At 39.8% G+C, this 27,245-nt stretch overlaps 3 protein-coding genes across 4 annotated transcripts in view; 1 reads left to right on the top strand and 2 right to left on the bottom strand.

The window, feature by feature from the left end:
- The first annotated feature begins 444 nt into the window (after window positions 1-444).
- On the top strand, window positions 445-3,120 carry LOC135730038 (hyaluronidase-1). Its single transcript, XM_065247934.2, has 4 exons — window positions 445-1,078; window positions 1,267-1,662; window positions 1,749-1,838; window positions 1,933-3,120. The coding sequence occupies exons 1-4, from the start codon at window positions 557-559 to the stop codon at window positions 2,470-2,472; spliced, it is 1,548 nt and encodes a 515-aa protein (XP_065104006.1). The 5' UTR covers window positions 445-556; the 3' UTR covers window positions 2,473-3,120.
- Window positions 3,121-4,889: 1,769 nt separating this feature from the next.
- On the bottom strand, window positions 4,890-8,681 carry borcs6 (BLOC-1 related complex subunit 6). 2 transcript variants are annotated; one of them, XM_065247080.1, is made up of 7 exons: window positions 8,666-8,681; window positions 8,428-8,555; window positions 7,095-7,561; window positions 6,483-6,927; window positions 6,048-6,211; window positions 5,890-5,973; window positions 4,890-5,808 (listed from the first exon to the last, which is right to left on the bottom strand). In XM_065247080.1, exons 3-7 carry the CDS (start codon window positions 7,548-7,550, stop codon window positions 5,683-5,685), a joined length of 1,275 nt encoding a protein of 424 aa, XP_065103152.1. In that variant the 5' UTR covers window positions 7,551-7,561; window positions 8,428-8,555; window positions 8,666-8,681; the 3' UTR covers window positions 4,890-5,682. The 2 variants fall into 2 exon arrangements, with proteins under 2 accessions (XP_065103152.1, XP_065103151.1); XM_065247079.1 differs by lacking the exon at window positions 8,666-8,681 and having other exon boundaries at window positions 6,483-6,978; window positions 8,428-8,571.
- Window positions 8,682-10,217: 1,536 nt separating this feature from the next.
- sema3h (sema domain, immunoglobulin domain (Ig), short basic domain, secreted, (semaphorin) 3H) overlaps window positions 10,218-27,245 on the bottom strand; it is a 22,398-nt gene continuing 5,370 nt past the window's right edge. The window contains exons 2-17 of the mRNA XM_065247078.1: window positions 25,424-25,578; window positions 25,018-25,080; window positions 24,671-24,790; window positions 23,961-24,054; window positions 23,753-23,872; window positions 23,399-23,544; window positions 23,066-23,180; window positions 17,690-17,759; window positions 16,662-16,806; window positions 15,734-15,953; window positions 15,563-15,651; window positions 12,917-12,958; window positions 12,448-12,602; window positions 11,787-11,848; window positions 11,528-11,670; window positions 10,218-11,444 (exon numbers count right to left, since the gene is read on the bottom strand). Of these exons, the coding sequence (XP_065103150.1) occupies window positions 11,013-11,444; window positions 11,528-11,670; window positions 11,787-11,848; window positions 12,448-12,602; window positions 12,917-12,958; window positions 15,563-15,651; window positions 15,734-15,953; window positions 16,662-16,806; window positions 17,690-17,759; window positions 23,066-23,180; window positions 23,399-23,544; window positions 23,753-23,872; window positions 23,961-24,054; window positions 24,671-24,790; window positions 25,018-25,080; window positions 25,424-25,578 (2,171 nt within the window). The 3' untranslated portion in view covers window positions 10,218-11,012. The remainder of the gene's footprint in view (window positions 11,445-11,527; window positions 11,671-11,786; window positions 11,849-12,447; window positions 12,603-12,916; window positions 12,959-15,562; window positions 15,652-15,733; window positions 15,954-16,661; window positions 16,807-17,689; window positions 17,760-23,065; window positions 23,181-23,398; window positions 23,545-23,752; window positions 23,873-23,960; window positions 24,055-24,670; window positions 24,791-25,017; window positions 25,081-25,423; window positions 25,579-27,245) is intronic.

Below are 27,245 nucleotides of genomic sequence, written 5' to 3'. Positions count from 1 at the left end.
CCTCTGTCCCTTGACAGATTTTTTGCAGCATCCCTCCTCCACCCCATCACCTCACTCTCATCTAAATTCATTTATCACAATTAAAGAGGGGGGAGTACTCTGGGTTCGGGCCAAAATTCCGAGCTCGGAGCCCTCTCCTCGGACAGCACGCCAAATATGCTTTATCTCATTCCCTATCGATTAAATGTTAATGCGAACTCGTGAAACAAATGTTCAAATGGTGCCTGTTATTTGACAAATATAATGTATATTGTTTTCGCAGTTGGTATTGCTAATGTACATGTATTTTTGTTAAATGTATTCTATATATTTTATAAGCCTATATTTCTATATCTTTACACTATTATGTTTACTGTAAAGCTGCTTTGCTATAGAAATAATATAAATAATTTTGAACTGAACTGAATATTTGCTTTAGCCATTTGTAAAAGCAATGCATTTTAATGCTTTTTCTTTAATCTGTCCCTCTCTTTTCTCTTCCTCTGCAATTCTTACCCTCAAAGGTGTTTTTCTCTGATTTCACGGATGAGGGAAGACACCTCTTCTCCTCAGCCCCATGGCTGAAAGAAAACACATGTTCGTTTCCAAACTCTTTCTCCTCTTTTCTCCTCTACTCATCCGTATCTGTCTCCTCACCCCTGTGTGTGTCTGCGGTCCTGCTCGGGCTCCTCTTCTCGCTGGCCAGCCTTTCCTGGTGCTGTGGGGGGTTCCGGATAAAGACTGTTTAGGTCGGCCGGACCCAGCTGGATTTGGAATGGAGTGGGAAGGCCGCGTGTCGATTTTTTATGAGGACACGCTAGGACTTTACCCATATTTCACTGCACAGGATCGACCTGTTAACGGTGGCCTACCGCAACACAGCAGCCTTGACCGTCACCTCCAGAGGGTGGAGGCAGATCTGACATCCACACTACCCCAGGCCGGAGCACCCGGTCTGGGAGTGCTGTTCTGGCAGGAGTGGGCACCTCAGTGGAACAGAAATAGAGGTAGAAAAACGAAGTACCATGTGGAGTCAAGGGCACTACTCAGGGGATTTTTTCCTGACTGGACAGCAGAAGAATTGGAAAAATGGGCTCAGGTAATGATAATCACACAGATTGAGTTAGACACTTGCAATCACTGAAATACAATATTGTAGTTCAATAACATTAGTTACTGCAATTTTATGAAACAAGTTTAATGGAAAATAGCTTGCTTTAGTTTTAAAACTAGATATTTAGAAAGTTGGCATTCTGTTATTTTCACTATGATGTCATTTCCTGTCAGGTTGACTTTGAAGCAGCAGCACAGTCCATATTGACTGAGACCCTGCGAGAAGTGAACAGACTCCGTCCACAGAGGTTATGGGGCTTGACCCCATATCCTAACTGCTACAACTTTGACTCCACCCAAATAGCGTTAGCCAATTACACCGGACGGTGCCCTGCAGCAGAAATGGCCCTGAATGATGAGCTGCTGTGGCTATGGAAACGTAGTGGTGCCCTTTACCCAATCCTTTCACTGGAGAGGCTGCCGGAGGGAACCAAGGGCGCGTGGCTTTACGCAACCAATCAAATCAGAGAAGCATTACGAGTGGCAGCACTCGCAGGGACCACTTCTGATCTTCCAGTGTTTCCATTGATCAAGACTTCATACACATCCTCTAACAACTTCCTGTCAGAAGTAATAAACAGGTTATTTGTGAGTTAAATAAAGTTCCTTGTTATTGAGTATAACCTGAATTAAAAGCTGATTTGTTTGTTTATCAGATTGACCTGGTGAATACAATTGGAGAGAGTGCTGCTATGGGTGCATCTGGAGTTATTATATGGGAAAGAGCCTTAACAGTTAAAACACAGGTCTCATTCATTTATTCTTGGCTGTGCTTTGTATTTCCATTGTAGTTATTACAGATTGCTTTATGAATGCAATTATGTGTTGTCTCTGCAACAGAAATCCTGCTCAGAGTTCAGCATATACGTTCGTGAGGTTCTTGGCCCATACGCCGTCAACGTGACTACTGCCGCCCGTCTCTGCGGAGTCTCCCTGTGTCAGGGACGTGGACGTTGTGTGCGCAAGAAACCAGAGGACCCCACGTACTTGCATCTTCCTTCACCCCACTTCCTGCTTGTGCCAAACAGGGCAGACGGCGTTCGAGCAACAGGAGAACTTCCTGCCGCTTATGTTGACGTCTGGAAGAAGGACTTCCGCTGTCAGTGGTTTGAGGCATTGGAAGGTGCTGCTGCAGATCAGGAATCAGACGGGGTGGTGGAAAAAGGACAGAAACAACCATCAACTACAGTAAAGACCATCACTGAGATAAGCCTGAATGAAAGCACGGTGGTTACCACAGTGGAAGCTCCAGTTACAGAAGTGCCTACCAGACAGCTGATAGATAGCGGAAGCTGTGCAAGTCATGTACCGGTTATGCTTCTGTCCTTGCTGGTTATCATCAACTTCATACTGTTTGACGTGTCTGCAACTGGAGTGTGATGGGAGTTTTGTTAACTCCAGTTGGCCTTGAATTTGGGTGATGACTTATTGCTAAATTTTTTGAATGTAGATGCTTGTATGAATGTCTCTGTTAAAGCGCATTGTGTAACTTTTAAAACAAGTTTTTCTAGGCTCATTTCAATGACAGAATAGCTAAATGACAAAATTATCTTTTTACAGATTAATTCCTCTGAATCAGTTTTAGTAAAATAACCTTGATATACAATCAGTTGATGATTTTATATAATATAAGACATAAACGTGGTGAGAACTTAATGTATTTGAACTTTTTGGGTCGGTTTCCCAGACAAGGCTTTTTCTAGTCCCAGACTAAAATAATGTTTAAGATGCCTAAATGTAAAAACACCTTGTACTGACACATCAGGGTGATTCTTGCGAAAATAGGTGTCATGAAACATTTTGATAAAAAAAGTAAATGCAAAGTAAGAGTATCAAAATAAGAAGCATACAATTACAAACATATCTTCATGTACTATTTTGCACATGATTTTAAATGACAAACCAATTTTGTTGTTTTTTCCACATTTAAGGGGAAAATTTTCATTACCGCAATGTGTCCATGACTGGATTTGGGTTCTTTGACATGGATATGTTTATAATAAAAAAAATCGAAAAAATAAAAGCTTCAGTGCATGTTATACTATAAACATTTACAGTAAAGAAACATGTGGTATTTGGTGATCATTGGTAAATGTAGAGATAATAATAAGGAATATAAATGTGTCCAAGACCAATTTTCTCATCTTCCGCAACAATTTTCAATCATGGTTTAAGCCCTCAAGGAACTAACATTATCAAAAAAAAAAAAGGGTTGGAAGGGACATAATTGACTGTAACACTCAAGATGGCTACCAGGTAAACAGTTCTTATTTTCTCTCTCCAGATAAAAGTTGAAATTTTATTTGTCATAGTACCTAGACAACTATTTCGTTCTCATTACCGAAACACGAGTTTGTAAATGCATATATTTAATGTAATATCATGTTGTGGTAATGATAATTTTTTATAATGCTAATCTAAAAAATGTAAATAATTCTATAGGAAATATGTTTTAATTCATCTTAAAATAATGGTTATAGTAAGTTACTATAGTAAGTTAATCTTATATGTGCAAAAAAATTCGGCTTCAATGGCTTTTAAAAAAAATCTGATGCTGAACACCTTGGCTTTTAAGTTTGGATTTCGTGAGTATCACCCAATTTAACATATATCAGTGCCGTTGTTTCGTCTCAAAATGCACACGAGTATTGTTTTTTGTAAGGTTTGACTGTAAAAACTACTTAAATGCCCTAATATAACAAAGGCCAAGTCCTGGATGAATCTAAACCCTGTTCGGAAAACCGCTGCTTAAGCAGATTTGAGTGAAGATCAAGACCAGGGAAAGTCTAAAGAAAAAGCTCTTCTGAAAAGCATTTATTTCAATAAATACACATAACCCAAATACAAGCAAACAATGCAAATCTAATTGCTGATCGCACACGGGTAAACGTGCGCATGCTACATTGTCAAACATTCATCAGGCGTTTGACAGAACTGCGATAGTGTGGCCATGTGATGTCCTGAATGCAGCCAGGCTGGGCTGTAACCCGCTCTATCTGACTAAACTATAATCTAATCAAATGTTTAGTCTTCATTTTATCTCTTACATTTTAACAAAACAGAAACCAGGCAAAGTTTACTCCTAATCTGAGCAGCATCTGAAGCCTGATGATTTAACCGCTCGTGCAAACTGCACCATCCTCAATACAATAATGAAAACGTATTTTTCAAACATGCACTTATGGATATGGATGACTTTTGGGGTGTGCTAGTTAAATTACTATATATTTGTATAAAACAAATTCCAACTGGAGGAATACAACATCCAACGTTCAATATTACACACACATATCTCCGTGTTTACATGTCTTTATATTTATCTATGGCTACAAAGGGGTACAAAATGAAACATTTTGTCCAGCAATGTAAACTAATCCTAGCAGGCCCATATGAGAACATAAACCCTCTCATCTTAATCCAGTGTCACAATGCAGACGTCTGAACTTCAGTTATAGCACACCAGCTGCACAAGCCCAATTAAAGAGACTTCTCCCTGTAACTCAGCTGGTGGAGCATTGCATTAGCACTGCAAAGGTCATGGGTTCGATTTCCATTGAACACACATACCAATATTAACATACCTGGAATTCAATGTAAGTCGCTTTGAATTAAAGTGTCTGGCAAATGCATTTGGCGTTTATGTATTTGGTAGACGCTTTCATACATAGCAGTGTATAGTGCATAATCAGTATGTGTGCTCCATGGGGATCGAACCCATGAAATTAGTGCTGCAACACAATTGAAAAAAACAAAACGTACCGAGCAGAAACATTAATTATGTCACAAAACTTCACATAGATCATTCTAGCAAATTTATTGTGGTAGATATAATTTAAAATACACATTAATGACAGATCAGGGTTTAAGTTAGCAAGACAGGACAGTTCAAATAGGTAAAGATTACTTTCACCATTCAAAAAAAAAAAAAAGAAATCCTGCTTCTCATTATCTCTCCACCTACCTCTCTTAATTGAGGGGTGTTTTATGACAAACATTTAATGCATCACACATTTATTATAACTCGTCACACAGCAATCAAGGGCCCAAAATTCCCTAGACGATTCTATACAACTGTTTTAAAACTTAACAATGACGGCTGTGAAATCTGGGATGCATGGCATCCATCCTACAGAAACGAAGACATCCATGAGGAACAAGTACACACGGAGCATGGCTTCAAGTTAATGTTTTCATTCCGGCAAATATTGACGTTACACACACATCTATGTCTTATATTTGAGAATGTTACAGCGGGAAATGCCACAGTCTGTCAAAACACCCACCTACACCACACTTCATTAACAGGGCCTTCCCTGTGGTCACCTGGAGGGTGTTGGGGGTGTAAGGACCTAATACCGTTTTCCCAGGCAAGGAGCCACAACAAAAGGAGGTGCTTACAGATGTGGTCTCCAAGGACAAGGACGGGGAAGAAAGCTGTCACTAAGGGGACGAGCACTTGCAGAGCATTGCAAGGAAACATTACAACTGGCAAAATGATTCCATTGCAAAGTATAGCAGAGGGCGGAGCCGCAGCTTATCTCCAAAGGGGTGAAGTCTTCCCCTGGCCATGGGTGTTGTCTGTTGCAATAGCTACTTACAGATGGTTTCCAGTGCATCAAGCGTTCTTTTAATGTCCCTAATCTGAGCAGCTAGAGCATGTATAGGTTGCATGGAGCGATCTAGCTCCTCACATCGCGCCATGAGTGTGTACATTCCCTGCAACCAGACACAAATCAAATTAAAACAAACATCAAGCATGATTAAAAACACTTCCCACATTCCCACAGCAAATCTCACCTTTATACTCATGTCCACCGACTCTCCCAAACTGTCCACTGAGTCTCTGTACGTCTGGATATAACCCACACTTAACGCAGTCATCTGGAGACATAGAGATTTTAATTAAATATGTCCAAATACATTTTGCTGTAAATGTGTCTTGATGCAATTCTCACATTCTGTATGGTTCCATTGAGGCTTCGCAGCATCAGTTCAACGCTTTGGGCAACATCCTGTGTGTGTTTATGCAGGTCCACCAGTACTGACGGGTCAATGGGTGGAATATCAGCCGGCCGACGCAGAGATCCTCGTTCATGTACAACCGGCCCCGAGCAGTCTGCTGTAGAAGTGACATATATACACACACACAACATATGAGGAGCTCCGATGCATAGCCGCTAAAAACCACCTCCATTAATTATTAAATAATGATAATCAAAGAAGATGCACTCTCATTTTTGCATCTCAGCTCTTCATATATTTGTAATACTTTACAAAAGCATGTTAACAGATCCAAGACACATGCTGAGGCCACAGGATTCAAGTAACCCACGCACCAAATTTAAATCAATTATAGGCCCTTCATCCTATCAAACAGCTCATATACTCACAATCTGTGTCGAGACTTGGCCGTGAACTCATTTTAATCTTTTGTTCAAGGTTTTTGGTAATGAAGTGTGTGAGATCTCCTTCCTGGCTGACAGTTCCTTCCAGTTCCAGGGCACTAGATATGGTTGCTCTGCGTCCCTCTGCTTGCCCACCTTTAGTCCCGCCTCCTCTTGCCCCGCCCCCACATGCCCCACTGATCTCATCAAGACTTTTACTGTCCTGCATGCCACGCACAACACGATCTCGCTCTGGCACAGACCGTACGCGCACCTCCGCCATCACATGAGCAGGGCACGGTGAACTGTCAATGTCCGGTAGCAGAGGGGGTGTGGTCTGATCAGGAGGAGGAGCTGGAACGAGGGGAGGGGCCTCATCAGGGGAAACTGAAGTATTTGGTTGGATTTTGTCCTGGAGGGATGATGATGATGAATCGGAGTTAGACCATTCCTGGATTTCAGAGAAAGCGGTAGGGTGTTTCTTTGAGAGTGCTTCAACTGGCTGTAAAGATGCGATGAAAAATTTGTCTTCAAAGTCAATTATTGGCCAAAACGTTAAGATAGTCAAACAAGAACATTTTAATTTTGGCAACCATATTAAAAAAAAATCACTCTTACCTGAACAGATATAAGAGTCTCTTTCCTTTGCCCAATTTCTTTCTTGTAGATGTTGTTCATCTCTCCATTACCTCTGTTTGTCTCCTCCTCCTCTCCTCTCCATTCTTCCAGATCTCTTTTGGAGCGGGCTTGTGTTAATTCTGTCTCAATGGATTGGGTGCATGTCATGTGTGGAGACTCATCTGCGGGTGGAGTCTCTGCAAGAACTGTGTTCGATTGATGTGCGTGCGTACATACCGAGTCCATGTGGCAAGGTGTGTTTTTGAGAATCTCAGACAGGACAGGTGTCCCCTTGTGAGTATCCTGCTCTATAAATTCGGGATCATCCATGAACTTTATTTCTTGGGGGTTAAAGCCATGAGGTCCTGACCAATCAGGTGCCTTTGGAGTGCCAGAGGTATCCACACCATTGCTTGCCGTCTGCGCATCCTGACCAATCACAGAAGAGTGGCTCATCCCTCCACTCACTAATAAAGAAAAATTCATCAGAAAAATGTGATGTTGTTAAGCATTATCTAGTCAGTGTAACTGTGTGGGTATAGTTGTGTATTTGTGTACATGTAATCTACTTATTAATTCATGACATAATAATTGAACTCAAGCTTAATCCATTAATCAACCATCCAATCAATGCATTTATACACATCATAGTGCAGACTGTGTATTGCAATAAAAACAGGTAATTGCTGCAAATTAGACAACCTATCTGACAGTTCAATTCAACATTATATAGCCTACAACAGTACATTTAAACTCTTTAAAATGAATTCAATACGAAGTTGTGAAATATCAACACAAAAGACACTTGTTATTACGTCACACATGTAAACACAGAAACATTACTAACCCAATGTTCACTGACTATGCATTGAAATTGTTTATTTGTTCAGTCAACCTCAGTAAAATGTTAAGGCAAATATTATATGGTGTTGGTGTATGCGTCTCTTTTACGAAAGAGGAACTGAAGTCATATGACGATGAAATCATCAGCCAGCTGACTCCAACAACATATTGATTTACAGCCTGTATGATTAATGGCATAAAATATGCGACACTGCCTTGGATCTTTAGCATCACAAACGTTTCACAAGTATGATCTAATAGCATTAACAACACAAACCGGTTTGGGGAGTTGACATGTCACCTGACGTTAGCTTTAAGATTTAGCTTTCGTGTACTAGCAGGCCTCTGAATCTACATCTTTCGGCAACATATCATAAAAACAACAAGGTAAACTAGCGTTACTCTAGGAACATAGCGAAGTTTTGGACAATTTACAATATTCACCGGACTTATATGAGCAGGAGGATATAATATGAAGTTAAATATTTACCTGCAGCTCTTCGCCCAGGATGAATGTTGCCAGGAAACTGTGTCCGCACCTAATATTTGTCGTACTGAACCACAACGTTGACGTGATAGTTCCGCAAAGCAAAGAACGATAAATCTCCTTGTATAGATCTGAAAACGATTATATAATAAAGTATTAAGTTTGTTTATATACTAGAATTTGATTTTACATGTTCAAGAATGTGTAAGAGTCAAAAACGGAGTTTAATTTATTCACTTACCAAAGATATCTAGGGCTAGGCAGTCGTTCTTGACATGCAGTACACATATTTCACCACTAGAGGTGACGGACACCGCTGGCGTAGCAATGATCACTTCCACGTCATGTGTGTGTAATAAGCTGTACGTTATTACTCTGTTCCTGCTGTCTTTTTATAGATTTGAATTAAAGGAAATATCACCCACATCAGTAAGCATAGTTTTGACTGTATCCCAAACCCTGACCAAGAATAATAGGATCTTTCTAACATGAAAGATCCTATTATTATCCAACAAAGCCTTCCCTGTAATAAAGCACTCTGAGGTAAAACCAGAGTGATGCTGGAATTGCATGACCTTTCCTTACCCTACATCTTTTTCTCTCTCTCTTAAAGGTTTCAGGTCTTTAAAATCACATGAAACTTACTTCCAAAATGTGATATTCCACATTAATATGAGTGATACAGAAAAGTCAATGCTTATGCCCCTTTGTTATTTGTTTTCTTGTAAATATTGCGAATAGTCTGTAAATAGTTTTTTGGTGAATTAAGGGAATTTGCACAACCCCACACACTCCTTTATTTGCATCTGAGTATTCATTTACTCACATGTAGGCTCTCCAAGTCTATTTGGCATTCAGTTATCTGACTGTTTTAAGGGGCAGTCGTATCCAAGGCAACACATCCAAGTCAATTTCCTAGTATACTGTCATTTTTTATGAGGATGCAATATACAATCTGTGCATGGAATTTAAATGTTTCTCACATAGGAAGCTGTGCCCAGAAGACATTTCAGCAACACGCTGGGCTTAACCTCTATACATGTGTAATATTCACTGTATGCTTGCGTGCAAAATACTGTTTGATATGATAATGGTTTTTATCAGCTGTAAAGCTATTGCATTCTTATTTATTCTCAAATTACATAGTCATACATAAACTAATGTAAAAATTGTGTCTCCAAAACACTTTATTTACAGTTTTACAGTTAAAGGCAGATGCAAAACACAATTTTTTACCTACACAATTCACAAGGTTTAAGTTGCCTTACATACTGACCAGATCTGCCTCTGCATGTTCAACATTAACACATATGAAACAATCATTATGTAATTAACATTAACAACATTTAAGTTTTGTTTGAAAATAGTCACTGGTTGTGTTTGGATGTTAAACGCACACACAAATTATACCTCTCTCATAAATTCTGAACACATCTAACCACATCCATACTGCACTTTAAATCTCAGAACTCTCATTATTTTTTCATCCTTCTGAATGGAGGCAGTTTTCCATCCTTTTGAATGGACACAGTGACAAGCGTCTTGGAAAGCATGTGTGTCAATATGCAAAGAAAGTCGCTGGCACTCTCTGGCAGTCTTAGTTCAGTAATATTAAAGACACCCTTTTTGTCTCCATCCTTCCACGGAAAATCACATTCGTTTATAATCCTACAGGATCATACAGTCATTTCACTGTGACCTTGCTGAGCTGCTGTAGGAGAAGAACGGCTGTGTTTCATTCTGAAACAATAATGACGCTGAATAAATTTGAATAAATCTCTCAAAACACACTCTAAGACAAAAGTTTTATGGTAGCAAAATTGTACTCATAAATATTAAAAAGAAAAAAAATACTGTGTACAGTTTTTACACATATAAAAAGCAAGGCAGTTAAACAGACCTATAAACAGAAATAAATAGAACGAAAGATAAATAGAAACATAGTAGTTCAAGGCAATGCATTTCAGCACTGATGCTATTTAATACAGTAAGTGCTATCCACACTGCAGTCTTTTTAAAACAAAGAACTTTTTTAAAATGCTCCCTAACTTTGGAAGATTTCTCTTTTATCAACAGAAGACAATTTAAGACACTCCCTTGTTTTAAGGGAATTGTCAGATATGTGTAATACAGTTCTGAAGTAATCAATTAGGTAAGCAGTGAAGTAAATATGTTTGCTCTTGACCACATCCTCTTCTAGATCAGAGTTCTTATTTGACACATTCAAACATTATAAATAGCTTAGCAACAATCCTTCACATAATTCAGATAATGTGTGTCTCAATCTGTTCACTAGTTCAAAAGTCCATGCACTATTCAATATTTTTTAATAGTTCGTTCATGCATTTTTATGTTTGTATATTATTTGTTTATCTCGATAAACATGATCACCAAGTGCTTCCAAAACATGTGATGTACCAGAAACATTTTTGTAATTGTGTCATCAGTGTACTAAACAGATTTACGACATAGAGAACTAGGAAGTGAAATAAGACACAACCATTATCTTCTAATAGGATTTCACGTATATGTATGTACTATGTAAATATTGCATGTGTTTTATTTGTGAGCCTGATTTGTGTAAACCCCTATGCACTTCTTGGGACCCTCTGTGCCGAATTCTGCATTCTGCTTCGGTTCTTCCTCCCCCTTCCTTTCTCCTTTTCTGCCTCTCTCTCTCCTCCTCTTCCTCTGTTTCTGTGGTTCTCTATTTTGTTTTTCTCTTGTTTGTTATGTCTGTGATTCCCTATGTCTTTGTTGATATAACGCTGACTGAGCTCCTTGCAGCGTCGCTCCAGTTTGCTAGGGTTAATCAGTGCCATCACATCCTGGTACCACGGCTGGGCGGAGCTAATTGCGGGACGTAGGGCCGGGCTCCACACAATTAGGCGGATAGTAACAGCCGTCCAGCGGAACTTGTGCTCTTCTAGCTGACAGTGATAAACACCTCCATGATTGAGCTCTGCCCGGGGAATAAGAATGCCTCGGTCAATAACAACCAGCTGGTCTCCAGAGACAACCTGAATGAAAGATGGGCAAAACTTTAGAAACAACAAATATGATTTTAGTGTGTCTGTATGTTTGTTTGGGTATGTATGTGCACCTTATGTTGTTCCAAGCTGTTCTCTCCTAACTCTTTATACCAGGTGACAGTGGCATGGTGAGATTTTGGTAGACACTCCAGGTAAGTGCTGTTACCCACAGCAACAACTAGCGTCTTCTCTTCAGTCTCCACTTGAAGACCAGCTGCATAACAAACAGAATGATGTTAATAATGTATGTTTGAGCCAAAGACATCTCTCAAATGTATGAGCTTCTTTCACATTATATATCAGGATGTTTGTATGCATGTTGTTGCTCACCTCCCTGTCTGACACACTGGTTCAATGGATTGCCGTCATCATTAACCTGACGAACGTTTCGCCTGCAGAAGAGGGAATATTTCAGATCTGATTTATTGAAATATCCCAAGCATAATTTTTCATTGTGACTCTGTCTGTGAAATCCAGGCAAAAGTCTTATAATGTAATTTTGTTTGTCATGGAACCTAGACAACTTTTTAGTTCTCATTACCGAAACATGAGTTTGTAAATGCATATTAATGTAAAATCATGTTGCGGTAATGATAATTTTTTATAATGATAATCTAAAATTGTAAATAATTCTATAGGAAATATTTTTTAAATCCTAAATTCCTGAAAAAGGCTAAAAAAAAATGCCTAAAAAGGACACAAATTGTACCTGCTGTGATGATTGTATCTTAAAACGGTTTACATTATTCGAATCACAAGAATTCCACCTTTCCAAAGATATGTGAAATGTTAAGCTTTTTGTTTTTGAGTTGTTGTATTTGATGAAGTTTTCTGTCAAATAATGCAGGGTCCCTCCCAAGGTACCTTGGAATTTTAAAAATCTGATGCTGGACACCTTTTAAGTCTGTATTTCGTGAGAATCACCCAATTGCATTTAGTATCATTTTTATTGTAATCCCGGTTTATATGAGTGTTTGATTGTGTGTTTCACCTGTGTGTAGTTGGCATGTATGGGCTGCAGGAGTGCCCGTCCCAGGTGCAGTATGGGTCTCTTGCCAGGCAGCATTCAGCGCAGGCCTGGCCGTACATATCACACTGAAACAGACCTAACTGAACCACACCCTCCGCAGATCCTGCAAACAGCATCTGTTGGAGACAAACACACACTGATATAAACCAGACTCTGATTCTTTGCTTATAAATTCATGCAGGATGTTTCAGTGAGCCGGAAAACTGGGATATAAGCCCAAATATCAGCACAGATATTCAAATATACAGCATCAGAATTACAGGGCTCTGACTCAAGCACAGATTCACGGCTTTTACTCTGTGTTTCATGGAAAAAATATGTGTGAAAATTCACAGTTTTAAGCATCTCCCACCCATCACAATGTTGCCATGGTGACAGTATGGGTATATTTGTGTGATTAAAGTGAACGTCTATGTTTGTGTATCCGTACCTTTTTTTTGGACAGCGTCATGGCGGTGATGGGTGACTTGTGCTGTTGGGTAACACAAAATGAATATTAAAAGAGTTCATCTGAATAAACACTTTAAAGGGGCCATGGCACAAGATTTTTTTAAGATGTCAAATCAATCTTTGGTGTCCCCAGAGCACAAAGTTTTAGCTCAAAATACCATATAGATAATTTATTATAGCATGTTAAAATTGCCACTTTGTAAGTATGTGCACAAATTGGCCATTTTGGGTGTGTCCTTTAAAATGCAAATGAGCGGATGAAGTGCAAACACTGATCACAACGATGGTGGTTTGTTGCAATAGAAACTCAATTGTGCTGTGAATTATTTTGTCTCTCTCTCTCTTTTCATCTGCACTAAATGGCAGTCCTGTGGTTGGATAGTGCAGATTAAGGGGTGGTATTATTATAATAAGAGTGTCAGGACTCTGCCTTGAAGTCTTGTTATATTTGTATTTTGTCATGGTGGCAGAGTTCTGGCAGTCCCTGGCCTTGTGTGGAGGTTCATGCCTTGTTTTTGTGTTTGGCATGGACCTCCGGTGTCTTGTAATTTGTCCCCGCTCCCTCGTCCTCCTGCTTATTGTTAATTATCACTTATTCCCATCACCTGTTCCCGCTCGTTATCTTGTTTGCTTTCTTCTATTTAATGTCAGTGTATCTTTAGTTCTGGGCAGGTTCATTGTGTTCTGTTTCCCGTGTTTGTGTGAAGTCTAGATATCCAGTCAGAGTTTAGTGTTTTATGTCTGAGTTTGGTGTTTCATGTTTTGTACCCCCTCGTGGGTTTTTGTTTGTGAAAGAATAAAGTGTTTTCTGTTGCGTTTGGGTTCATCTGTCTAGCAACTCCTCACAGAATGAACCTGCCAACACTGAACCCAGCGACGGTGTCGGGGTCCGTCGCAGCGCCTCCAGTCACGGTGCTGCTGCCCATTGCTGTGCGTCCAGCCCCTTGCTGGTTGACAGAGGGGGAACGCACAGCACTCTTCAGTGCGCTCTTGAGAGCCGTCGCCAGGCCGGAGCCCGCGCAGCCCGCGCAGCCCGCGCAGCCGGAGCCCGCGCAGCCCGCGCAGCCGGAGCCCGCGCAGCCCGCGCAGCCCGCGCAGCCGGAGCCCGCGCAGCCGGAGCCCGCGCAGCCGGAGCCCGCGCAGCCGGAGCCCGCGCAGCCGGAGCCGGAGCCTGCGCAGCCGGAGCCGGAGCCCGCGCAGCCCGCGCAGCCAGAGCCGGAGCCCGCGCAGCCAGAGCCGGAGCCCGCGCAGCCAGAGCCGGAGCCCGCGCAGCCAGAGCCGGAGCCCGCGCAGCCAGAGCCGGAGCCCGCGCAGCCCGCGCAGCCAGAGCCGGAGCCCGCGCAGCCCGCGCAGCCAGAGCCGGAGCCCGCGCAGCCAGAGCCGGAGCCCGCGCAGCCCGCGCAGCCAGAGCCGGAGCCCGCGCAGCCAGAGCCGGAGCCCGCGCAGCCAGAGCCGGAGCCCGCGCAGCCCGCGCAGCCAGAGCCGGAGCCCGCGCAGCCCGCGCAGCCAGAGCCGGAGCCCGCGCAGCCCGCGCAGCCAGAGCCGGAGCCCGCGCAGCCCGCGCAGCCAGAGCCGGAGCCCGCGCAGCCAGAGCCGGAGCCCGCGCATTCCGCGCAGCCAGAGCCGGAGCCCGCGCATTCCGCGCAGCCCGCGCCGCCGGCAGAGTCCGCGCTGCCCACCCGGTCGACCCAGTCCGCGCAGTACCAGCTGCGTCCTCGCCCCAAACCCCCGTGGACTGTCCTGTTTTAGTATCTTGTGGACTTATGTGTGTGTTTTGATAAGTTTTGTTTTGCACCTTTTGTTATTTCATAGTCTGATGTGTTCATAGTCTTGTCATGTTTATTATGTCATGTTTTCTTGTCTTGTGTGTTCCCTTTTTGGACGCCAGGTGGCGTCCTTTGAGGGAGGGCTACTGTCAGGACTCTGCCTTGAAGTCTTGTTATATTTGTATTTTGTCATGGTGGCAGAGTTCTGGCAGTCCCTGGCCTTGTGTGGAGGTTCATGCCTTGTTTTTGTGTTTGGCATGGACCTCCGGTGTCTTGTAATTTGTCCCCGCTCCCTCGTCCTCCTGCTTATTGTTAATTATCACTTATTCCCATCACCTGTTCCCGCTCGTTATCTTGTTTGCTGTCTTCTATTTAATGTCAGTGTATCTTTAGTTCTGGGCAGGTTCATTGTGTTCTGTTTCCCGTGTTTGTGTGAAGTCTAGATATCCAGTCAGTGTTTAGTGTTTTATGTCTGAGTTTGGTGTTTCATGTTTTGTACCCCCTCGTGGGTTTTTGTTTGTGAAAGAATAAAGTGTTTTCTGTTTATCCCTGACATCGTTGCGTTTGGGTTCATCTGTCTAGCAACTCCTCACAAAGAGCTCCTTATGACATCATAAGGAGAGCCAAATTTCAACAACCATTTTTTTCATGTGCTTGTAGAGAATGGTTAACCAAAACTTAGTTATTGGGTTGATCTTTTTTACATTTACAAGCACTGGGGACTCAATCATAGCACTTAAACATGGAAAAAGTCAGATTTTCATAACATGGCCCTTTTAAACATTCACTTTAGTATATTTGAAAGATAACACAACAAGTCCGGTGATTACAAGGAATCCGAAAATAAGTTTAAACTTTACCTTAAAAACCTGCAGTTGTTCAAGCGTGATTTCCTGATTCTGTCCATAGGCGACAGGGAGGTGAATTGCTTTGAGCACCAGGCCAGAGTCTTGTAAATACATAGATAAGTAAACATTTACCAACTAAATGAACACTAAAAAAATAAATACAGAACAAGTTCACCTTCTTACCTGTGCCAATAAACAACACATCGTATTGTCCATCCACTGCCTCCACTTTGTCCACAAGGAGGCGGGTCATCTTATAAGACACGCCCACTCTGATCAGCAATGGCTGGCCTCCGAGAGGTTGTACCACCTCCTTCATTAAAGGATGTGTGCGACTAAAGAAGATGACATCGTCGGGAAATTCTCTTGTTGAACGAAATCCTCCATAAGTGCTACTGGGACACTAAAGACAGACAAGTAAGATTCATTCGTTAATCGCTTATAATAATCATTTCCAATTAAAGATCTCAGTATTTTAGTTCAAGTAAAATATAAGCACAGCAATGAACTTAATTCACAAGTCTGGATGTTTTCTTAAAGAGACATTCCACATTTTTTTGAAAATATGCTCATTTTCCAGCTCTCCTAGAGATAAACATTTGATTCTTACCGTTTGGGGATCTATTCAGCTGATCTTCAGGTCTGGCAGTACCACTTTTAGCATAGCTTAGCACAATCCATTGAATCTGCTTAGACCATTAGCATCACGCAAAAAAATCGGTTACTTTCAATAGCAGGGGACTATTTTCGGGCAGTACATAATATCACTACGCCTGCTGCCGCCATGTTACATCAGCAAGGTTCTTGATTATTACTCCAGTTGAGAGTATAATTCCTAGCATATCTCCCTAGAAAATCGCAACTTTAAATTTTCCGTCAGTCTTAGTACACGATGTAACTACAGAAGAGTCAAGTTTTAAATAGGAAAAATAAAGAAACTGTTTGGATATTTTTTAGCGCAATGCTAATGGTCTAATCAGATTCAATGGATTATGCTAAGCTATGCTAAAAGTGCTAGCGTAAGGGAGCTGGAAAATGAGCATATTTTCAAAAAAAGTGGAATGTCCCTTTAATCTTCTTAACAGTGTCATTGCCTGTGTTTGCCACTTACTGTGCCAGGCCTGGGATAGGGCATTCTGCCTGTATACTCCATCCACTTGTACTGTTGTCCTTCTCTATGAAGGAAATTTCCTTTAAAAGCCCGAATAATGTCATGCATCCGGTACACGCACACAGCAGATCCGTTCAAGACGTTACTGTACAGGGAGAGAAAAGCAACACAGGAATAGATAGTTGGGAATAGTATAACTGAAATGAATCACACATCAATGATAGACAATATGAGCTACAATACAGTGACTTAGATTTAAGTGACACTTGAACCAAACTGTTCCAAACAGGCTGCAAGCCGCTGGCTCCTTACTGTCGGTTAAATGTCATCTGTTGTGGAAACTTTACGAGTCTCTGAGAGACTTTACACGCTCAGTAAAACTTTTCAACAGGGAGTCACTGTTTCCATGACTTTTTCTGTATATATTTTACTGCGCACTCCACCCTATGTACATTCATCCAAAACCGTTGGCAGTCACAAACACAATTACACACATACAACTGAAAACCCGTGGCATTCAATAGTTATGTTAAATTGGTTAAACTTGCACTGTGTTTTCAACATTATGGGTGCATGGTGGATGGTATGACTCAGAAATACTTTATCCACACCCCTAACCACACAGACACATGGCTTTTTATGACTGTCTATTCATTAACTGCAGACAGATTCATTTGCAATACATAGACAGAGACAGCAAACTCAATTTTTGCATTAAATATCCAAAAATCTCTAGGCACGGTGTTCATGTGTATTATCCCAAATGTTTTCAACATTTGAATTCAGTGAATTTGCTATTTTAAACACCACACAGTCCCTGATCATAGATTTGCTTGTTACCGCCTATAGCTGTTGGATCGATTCTTATTGACAATTAAGGTGAAGACAACAACTTTGATGATGTCCAGCGGTGAAAATGACATGTTGTGCCTTTAATGGATCTTTGTTCACTTAGGGCTTTGTTCAGTTATGGGGTTAAAAACAGTGGAGCATTACAATTCGATCCCAGGACAGTGAGTAAAACTCACCTGTTAGTGGTGAACAGCCCATAGATGAGAGGATTCTTTTTGTCTTTGCCATGCTGAATGAAGATATCCTCTGCATACAAACAAGAAAATTAAATTAGGACAAATATTAAGCCACCTGTGTGCTTCTGCTAAAGACAAAATTGTAGTGAATAAGTGAGTGTATGTGGTCGCTTGTTTTCTGTTAAGGGTATATATACATTTAAAAATATTTACCTAGTCACGCATAGTCTCTTCCTTTCGTATATAAACTTGTATTGATATGACATGCTTGTGGTTTCAATTGGGTTCAGAAACGCATGACAACACACACACACACACACATACACACACACACACACACACACACACACATATTCACGATAAACTTGTGTTGCACTGGTTCACTTCTCCATTCTCACATTCCAGCCAAAACAGATACGATCAAACATCTTATCAAACACATGCGCGCGCACACACACACTAACAGACAGTGGGAAAAATCCTCCAAAATACACCTTTTCATAAGAATACACACAAGGAGTAATGCTGCTGCAAACATACATAGCCTGAGGCAGATTTATATTATCAGAAAAAAAGGTATAGGAACAAAATATTTAACTGGACATTTAAAGGTACACAATAGGTGCTTAGGGTACAATTATGTCCCCAAAACCACTTATAAGGTAGGGGAGAGCAGGGGCGAAAGTACAATTTTTCAGAAAAACTTAATTTAAAAAGATAATGTTTTAGACAGAGATATATTTTTGCTGTGGTCAGTAACTTACAAGTGTGGTCTATCAATACCAGGTGGAATTTTGAAAAAATGTAAAACGACTTCTGTATAATTTCACTTTACAGTTTTTTTCGATTGCTAAACGACAGTGGGCACAACTGGAGCTACATGTGCAAAACTCTAACTACAGTCTGCACTACCAAAAGTCACCTGAGCACAACTCTTAACATATGGCTCAAAACAGCTCCGTGCAGCCAAACACTAAACACAACCCTCACTGAGATAACACACACTGTCACTCACAACACACTGAGAGGAAAAACACTAACATCAAACACCAATACACAAAATACAAACTTTATATCTTTACAGTTTTAACAATTTCAGTGATGTCACACCAAGTAATGTTTTCTTTAAAGAATGATTTATTTATTGATTTATCACAATATTTTTTTTAGAACATCATAATTTTTTAGGGTAAATGAAAATTAGCAGTTTGCTTCAGTTGTCTGTAGTAATTTACGGAATTACAGTAATGAGAAAAAAGGTAGAAACTTAAAGTACATGAAAGGTAATATTATATATAAATGAAATATATATATGAAATTGGAATTTATATTTATATGAAATTGCAATCAGCAGTGTTTGAAAGGCACAATGCTGAAATCAATTGTGTTTTGAATGTGTGATTCACAGTTTTGACAGCAGTGTGTTAGCATTTGAACAAAGTGCTGTAAATCCACAGTGTTGTGCAGGTTGTGATTAAAGTCATGGAATAAGTGTGTAAAGTTTTGAAAACTGTGTTCAAGCAATGAAAAACGAACTAGAGTTTGGTCCACATGAACTGCTGCTGTGCAGACTGTAGTTAGAGTTTTGCACATGTGACTCCAGTTGTGCCCACTGGCGTTTAGCAATCGAAAAAAACTGTAAACACGAGTAGTGAATTGTTACTTTTGACCCTGACAGCAGGGACGAAAGTAACACACAGCTGGGTCAAAAGTAACAAAACAAAACAAGGTAGATTTTTGTGTTACACTTGTTTTATTAAATATACATGACTATGATCTTATTAATATGTAACTGCAAACTTGTTTTTGTCATTCATCTTTGTAAAAAATAATGAAATGTTTTGTCAAATGTTACAAAAGCAACCAACAGTACAAACTTAAATTGTTAAGATAAAAAAAATGTCAACAGTTTGAACACTATGAAACTGAAATGAAATCAAATTAGAATAATAAACATTTTCAACATATACAACAGTATTAGCAGCGGGACAAAAGTAACAAGTATTACTTTCGACCGGAAAGGATCTCCTCAAATTTAAACTCGATTTACTTTTATTTAAAAAAACTCAGAGAGGTCAAACTTCAGGATGTGTTAGGTCACTAAATTGCCTGTGGACTGATCAGCACTTTAACACATGAAACGAGAAACACAAAATTGAGAAAAAAATTACTGCTTTTGGAATTTACTTATCATGGTTGAAAACCCTTTCCTGGATCTACACTGGGAAAACGGTAAGTAAATAATGCAATATTTGTCAGCTCTGTGTGTGCCTAAGATGCTGTCATAGTTTGGAATGCAAATGTTATCAGGGCTCGGAGAAAATCGCTTTGTAACTATCGTCTGACTTTACTTTTGCCCTGGTTCACTCCTACTACATATATGCACTCTAAAAATGCTGGGTTTCAACTCAGCGTTGGGTCAGAAAGGGACGACACAGCAGCTGGGTCGAAATTGGGTTGGATATATATTTGACCCAAAAATGGGTTAAAACAACCATGTATTTTGGGTTGAAAAAACCCAGCATGGGATAAATTACAACCCAGTGTGCTGGGCCCGTCCCATTTTGAACCAATGCTGGGTTGAAAATGACCCAGCATTTTTTAGAGTATAGATAAAACGTCACCCTCAGGGCAGTGATTCCCGACCAGGGGGCCTCAAGATGACTTAAAATTATTAAAAATTAGACAAAATAAGTATGTAAATAAGCTAAAACAAGCAAAAATAAATCATTTTAGTAGCGAATATACATCTGTCTACTCATTTCAAGTTCTATTTAATTTTATGTGGAAAAAATTGAGTGAGTGGGGGTCCTTCAAATATTGATGTGGGCAAATAGGGGGCCTTGATGTGGAAAAGGTTGGGAACCACTGCCTTAGGGTACCACCCCAGGGATGGTCAGTTGTAAAAGGTACAGTTTTGTGTGCACATAGCACAGACGACACCCTCAGCTAGTCTAAGTCTTTGTCTTTTCTTCGCATTATACAAATGTACGCAATCCACAGAAACCAACATGAGGTAATTCAATATTCTCCCTTTCACACTCATTTCTCTTTCACCCCTCCTCCCTCGGTTTCTTTTCTCTTTTCACTTCTCCTCACCGCGTCTTTCTGTCTATCACTTTTGCGGGATGCTATAGTTGTGTCAATTTCCCCTAACAAAAGCTTTTGTTCTCCTTGAGGAGAGATAGTTTTGTCTGCCTTGAGCTTGTTGACACTTCTCCATCCCGCCCCTATCTCTCCTTATCCACCTTAATCTCCATCTCTCAGGTTCTCCTGCTGTCCCTCATCTCAACCCTGGGTTAGCAGCGAGATTATACGGTAACAGGATGAGGGTGCCACCGCAGACATGAAAACACACACCCACACACACACACACACACACACACACACACACGTATACACACACACACACAGATAATGGCGGCCTTCAAAACAGTTGACAGACCACCATGTGCATGACTCTTCATCAGGTGGATCCAAAAATCCAATGTGTTTAAGGTTAAGCCAAGTCTTTTTCTCCTGTGAGAAAGATTCAAGACTAAATTAACTAAGCTTAACTGACCAAACAATTGTGTTTTTAAATGTCTAGTACAGTTGCTTCAAAGGTTTCAAATTATTTACAGTAACTTGTTATTAAATATTAAAGGACACTTCAATATTATTTGTTTTTTACTGGTATGTAGGCTGCATACCTGTGCATGCACAAAAACACTTACAAACACAGGATCTCAGGGACACAAACAATTCCCAAACAAATCACGCAGATCACAACAAATTCCAATAAATAAATTTTAGTAAATATTTGTAAATCTGCTGAAATTCAAATGCAATTATTAAAAAATTATATAGTAGCCTACTACAAGAATCTGCTCCAAGAATTCCAGCTTCAAACCACATAAAAACAAAAACATGGATTTTTATTATCCTGTAAACATTTTATTATTCAGTGAAATTTAATTTGTATTAAATTGTCTTGTTTTTAAATGCTAAATTGTCATTTTTTATTAAATGTTTTGTCTGTGCTACACTTATACTTTAATACATCTTATTGACAATTTATTCAAGCTTCTTAATCTTTAACCTATAATTCGCAGACTACAGTTGGGTGTAACTGTAACCATGGCAACATGAGGACCCTAATGTAAGAGGATATTACATCAAAACAGTCTCAACATGAGCTTTTACAAGAATGTCATATATAATTTACTTAAGTTACCACTATGAAGTAACAAGGACGAAAGTAAAGCAATATGGATAATGATATAACAGCTAAATTAAAAACTATTAAATATTCCTAAAAACATTGTATGAATTATGAATGTATAACTATGCTTGCCCGGTGTTTTCTTTTTTCTTAATCTGTATGGATGTTATCTATATTATTATTTGAATTATATTATATTATTATATGCATTTACATTATTGTTGCAATTATTGTTACATTAGTTAACATGAACTAATAATGAACTGCACTTATACAGGATTTATTAATCTTTGTTAATGTTAATTAAAAAATTACTAATACTTTTTTAAAATCTGGTTAATGCACTGTGAATTAACATGAAGAAACAATTAAAAGCTTTATTTCTATTAACTAACATTAACAAAGATTAATAAATACTGTAACAAATTTATTGCTCGTGGTTTGTTCATGTAAGTTAATACATTAACTAATGTTAACTATTGAACCTTATTGTAAAGTGTTACCAAAATTCATTGCATTTTTAAAGACTTTAATAGGTCACAGATTAAACACATAACTGGCCTTGTACAAAGTTAACTACAGTATATAAGCAAGGTAAACCTGGGCTCTTTAAAGATTACCATGGCGCTTCTGAAAGCATGTTTAGGAGGTGACGAAGAATAGGCCTGTTCAGGGAAACTTTCAGATATGATAGCCATTGTGAATTTCTGATTATTGTTGTGAGCGTGTGTAATATCATGGGTTTTCTATGTGCATTTGTGTGCCGTAGTTTATGGCATATCTTTAGTCTGATAACAGATATGCATTTTTGAATGCATCTGATTTTGAATGTTTGTGTATATCTTTTAGATAGAATATATTTAGGGTACGGTGCCATGGGTACACTCGTGACGCAGTGCATGTGTATGAAATCAGACAACGGTAAGACTTTCTTGGGTCAGACTGAGGATTAAAATATTGTTTATTCTATGCAGGGATTTTGTTTACACAGACTGATAGATAAGAAACCGGTTTCTGTCTGTGAGTGTGTGTGTGTATGTGCTGTGTGTGTGTTTGAGTCTGCTGATAAACTATGTTCTATAAATCAGGGAACACACACACAGTTATAAAAAAATAGCTTACTATAACATAAATGAATGTGTAAACGTGTCAAGCTTTAGTCAATTACTTACGCAGTTTGTCAAAGTATGTCGGTATACCATCGGGTCCCGGTACAGAGCAAACAATACGAGCTTTCTGAAAGGTGCTCCATTTATGCACCAAACTACGCTGACCACCTATGTCATTCTAGAAAGAGAGAGAGAAAGAAAGAGAAAGAGAGAGATTTATCTTCAGTACCACTTGATATCACTTTTGTGGTACTCCATTGTAAATAAAGTATTTTATTTTGCAATATTAACACAGGAGAAATATATCAGTCAGACATGTCAACCAGCACGTCCTATCAAAATCATGAAGGTGGATATAGGCCACACAAGTGCAGTTATGCAGGTAATGCTAGATACCTTGCAGACGCGGGCGACTCTAGAATAGACAACCTTCCCAGCGGCCCCTTCGGCCTCCTGAGCGCGCTCGGTGAAAAACACGTACACCTTATCATCCTCCTCATTATCGCTCTCGGACATCGCTGCAACATGTACAAATTCAGCGCCTGGAGAGGAGGAATAAGAAAGAGAGAGAGAGAGCAAAAAGGGACATAAAGTTAAAGCCTGATTATTATCAACTATACATAGAAAATGTAGCATTTTTTGTAGTTACTTATAACACAATGTATGTTTGATTTTTGTCAACAACACATATGTACTATTGTGTGTTGTTTTAGTGTGTAGCCTGTGTTATTGTAAGTGTGCATGCATCACCTTGCAGCCAAGTAGAGTCGTACTGTTCTGTGCGAATCACATGGCGCTCTCCAAGACTTCGAATAAAAGCTGTATCGTGACTTAGAAAGTCAGACGAGATCCCAGCATACAGCTGACCATCTGAACAAGCACACACATGAAGAAAGTTACACACAAATAGATAAACTGCTTTACACAAACTGCAAATGCTATACATGTGCTGCTTCACCTATGATGGCGGTAGCTGCTCTCTGGTGAGGGTCATAGGGACATTTCCCCTTCCCAGATTCAGTGTCTTCATACCGAAGGGTTTGTTCTTCAGCCTGCAATATCCCGTTGTATGATTTACACTTTAAAATGTACATTAATGCATTTGGCAAATGTTATGCATTTTCCTTAAAGGAAAACACCACATTTTTTCAATATTTTACTATGTTATTACCTCAACTTAGACGAATTAATCTTTTTTCAATGCGTGCACTTTTACTCGTTGTACAGCACATCGTGAATGTGTTAGCATTTAGCCTAGTCCCATTCATTCCTATGGCTCCAAACAGGGATGAATTTAGAAGCCACCAAACACTTCCATGTTTTTCCTATTTAAAGACTGTTACATGAGAAGTTACACGATTAAGTATGGTGGCACAAAATAAAACTTTTGTTTGGATCCATAGGAATGAATGAGGCCAGGCTAAAAGCTAACACATTCAAGAAGCGCTGTACAAAGATTAAAAGTGCACGCATTGAAAAAAGATATGTATGTATTAATTCATCTAAGTTGAGGTAAGAACATAGTAAAATATTGAAAACAGTGGTGTTTGCCTTTAACATTCATCTCAGGCTCACACACTATTATAAATACACAGCCATTTCTCATTAACATTAAACAGGAAGAGTTTATGAAAGAGGTGCATTCTGGGAAACACAGTCTTTCATTACCCTGAAGAAGAGGCTGGTGGGGATGAAGGCACAGCGAGGGTTGAATGCTCCAGTCCCACACGCATAAAGATGGGTTTGGTTGTACATCTTCAGCACACGCAAAAAGTTAGCACAATCCATCTGTGATACAAACAGGAAGCTTGGTTATTAGGGAATTTAATGAAGAAAAATATGTTCAGACAGTGAGGATTAAAATGGTTTTATTTGTTCAGTTGGCTTTATCTGCAGTAAGCCTAGACCACATTGTTTGGACAATATGACACTTTAAGCCATGCAACTTGTGTTACATAAAGACAATACAATCGTAATTCGTTGTGTTTGTGTATGCGTATGCATTACTGTTTCACCTGTTGGTCTTTTCCAGCCAATAAACAGTCCTGGATTCGATCTGGATTTGCAGGCCAGTGTATCTGAAACGCACCACGCACACACACTCGGATGTTAATCTCATCTGGCACACACAAGCGTGCGTTTAAGTTCCTCTTAGTCATATTAAATGTTGATGTATAAGCTGATTTGCTCGTGTAGTATGTGAGGAATTGCAGTTGGATGCCTCCCTGGCATTGTTCAGATGAAATCATTATGAATACAAACTTAGCTATGTAGACAGCATGTAAACACATCTGTGAGAAATTTTCAAAAATTCTTCTTGATTGAAACGTTATCTCGCTGTCTTTAAATTTAACATAAAAATCCCTTTCAGTTTTGTGTGAATTATTTAGTCTCTGTGGGCGAGCATGGGTGTGTACATACTTTGCGGGGCGGTTGGGTAATGTCATCCAGGCTGGTGGACAGCAGATGGTCCTTCATACCAATGTAAAGACGACGATTGTCTTCATCCGGCAACAGAGAGTTCAGATCACCAGCAGGCATAGAAAGAGACATGAGCCTCCCGCTCCGCACTAGCTCTGAGATGGACAGACAGACAGACAGACAGAGGTTATCTTATTGGTGCACTTCTGTTTTCTATCATGTCAGACCAATAAAGAAAACTCAAATTTGCTTTATTGGTTTATTTCTTCCTTTAGGGAGAAAGAGAAAAAACATTGACAGTGAGTGATAGTGAATGAGTGAGTGAGAGAGAGAGAGACAGAGAGAGAGAGACAGAGGTTGTGGTGTGATCATAACATAGCAAAATGATGGCATCAGATGATCAGTGGTGGCCGGTGACTTATTTTTCGAGGGTGCTTAATGCGAAGTTCGTCACAACATGTATGTAGCCCGTCATGTGTGTGGTTTCTTATTTCAGTGCCTGCTGCAGACGCGTCTTAAGGGTTTTACGCTCGCGTTTGCCTGATACTCGCGTAATCTCATGCGTAATCAGAGTTTACCGTTAAGAAAGTGTCTTGCGTGTATTTGGTGAAAGTGAGCGTCTTTTTTATCATAAACGGTTTTGACGCGTATGCAGGTACTTATTTTGACAAAACACGTGATGGTTCACATGACGCAACAAACACATATTTTGAAAACGCAAGCAACACACATGACACTCCAAACACATATTTTGAATTTAACCCCCTCGGTTGAGCAGTCACGAGCCCCACTGCAGATGATACCAACATATTTATATATCACAATATTTAAATAGTACTCCAAGGTACCATGTATGTGCATTATTTATCTTAGTCCAGGTAACTATAAGCATCAGCACATCGCTACATCTGGTTCTCATGGTAGAAACAGAAGCATATGTGAAAACATGTTCCTGTTAGTATAAATCATTGACAATAAAAGGATCTATTTCATTTCAAAACCTACTGTCTCCTGGGAAACTAGACACTATTTATCATGAGTCGATTATGACTGGAGGGCCGGTGTATGTACAGCTGGAGCCCTGAACTCAGACAGCGGAGAGTTTGAGGTCATTTAGACCAGACAGACTCACCTTTGGGCAGAATAACCTGTTTAAAAATCTGTTGATGACAGACAGATAAACACAGAAACCGTGAGATGGACAGAAAAGACAAAAGAGGACTGAATGGAAGATGAGACAGACAGCATCTCTTAAAAATTGTAGGGAGAATAATAGGAATACATTACTGTGCAACCACAGTAACATAAATTCTGGTTAATGCTGGTTATTGCAAAGATTCGCTTTGCAGTTTTATTCCCACACACACTTAAAAATCTCAGCTGTCATGAGGGACGAGGGACATAAAACACACAATCTGTAGCAGGCTGTAACCTTCACTTTGACACACACACACACACACATTCCTGGCTCTTTCTTAGTGGCACCACCTCTACTCACTGCCCCCTATCCTTGGGGGCAGTTGCTGTAGCAACAAGGGTTTGTATGTGTGTGTGCCACTTGGATGAATTACGGCTGGCATCCCACCTGTCTCTTGAGGAAGCAAGTTTTCATGACTATGTTGTGTAGAATCCGGAATGAAGTATTAGTTACATTTCAAGCTCTTATTAAATCACATGGGATGTTTTTATGTCAGATAATCTGCACAATGAATCAATAAATAAAAACATCAGCATCAAATTGATATCAATTATTAATGCACACAATATTTTAAGACAATAAATGTCATGCTAGAATCCATTTTAAATACCAATAACAATGTTT

Source organism: Paramisgurnus dabryanus, chromosome 11 (assembly GCF_030506205.2).
Source record: "Paramisgurnus dabryanus chromosome 11, PD_genome_1.1, whole genome shotgun sequence".
Lineage (NCBI taxonomy): Eukaryota > Metazoa > Chordata > Actinopteri > Cypriniformes > Cobitidae > Paramisgurnus > Paramisgurnus dabryanus.
This window is presented reverse-complemented; position numbering and strand designations above follow the sequence as displayed.

Excerpts from the sequence above, each read along its gene's own strand:
- LOC135730038 (XM_065247934.2), top strand. The coding sequence starts at position 557 with ATGGCTGAAAGAAAACACATGTTCGTTTCCAAACTCTTTCTCCTCTTT. Across the intron at positions 1,079-1,266 it reads AATTGGAAAAATGGGCTCAG|GTTGACTTTGAAGCAGCAGC; the intron begins GTAATGATAATC and ends ATTTCCTGTCAG. Across the intron at positions 1,839-1,932 it reads CCTTAACAGTTAAAACACAG|AAATCCTGCTCAGAGTTCAG; the intron begins GTCTCATTCATT and ends TCTCTGCAACAG.
- borcs6 (XM_065247079.1), bottom strand. The coding sequence starts at position 7,550 with ATGAGCCACTCTTCTGTGATTGGTCAGGATGCGCAGACGGCAAGCAAT. Across the intron at positions 6,212-6,482 it reads GCCAAGTCTCGACACAGATT|CAGACTGCTCGGGGCCGGTT; the intron begins GTGAGTATATGA and ends TCACTTCTACAG. Across the intron at positions 5,809-5,889 it reads CGGTGGACATGAGTATAAAG|GGAATGTACACACTCATGGC; the intron begins GTGAGATTTGCT and ends GTCTGGTTGCAG.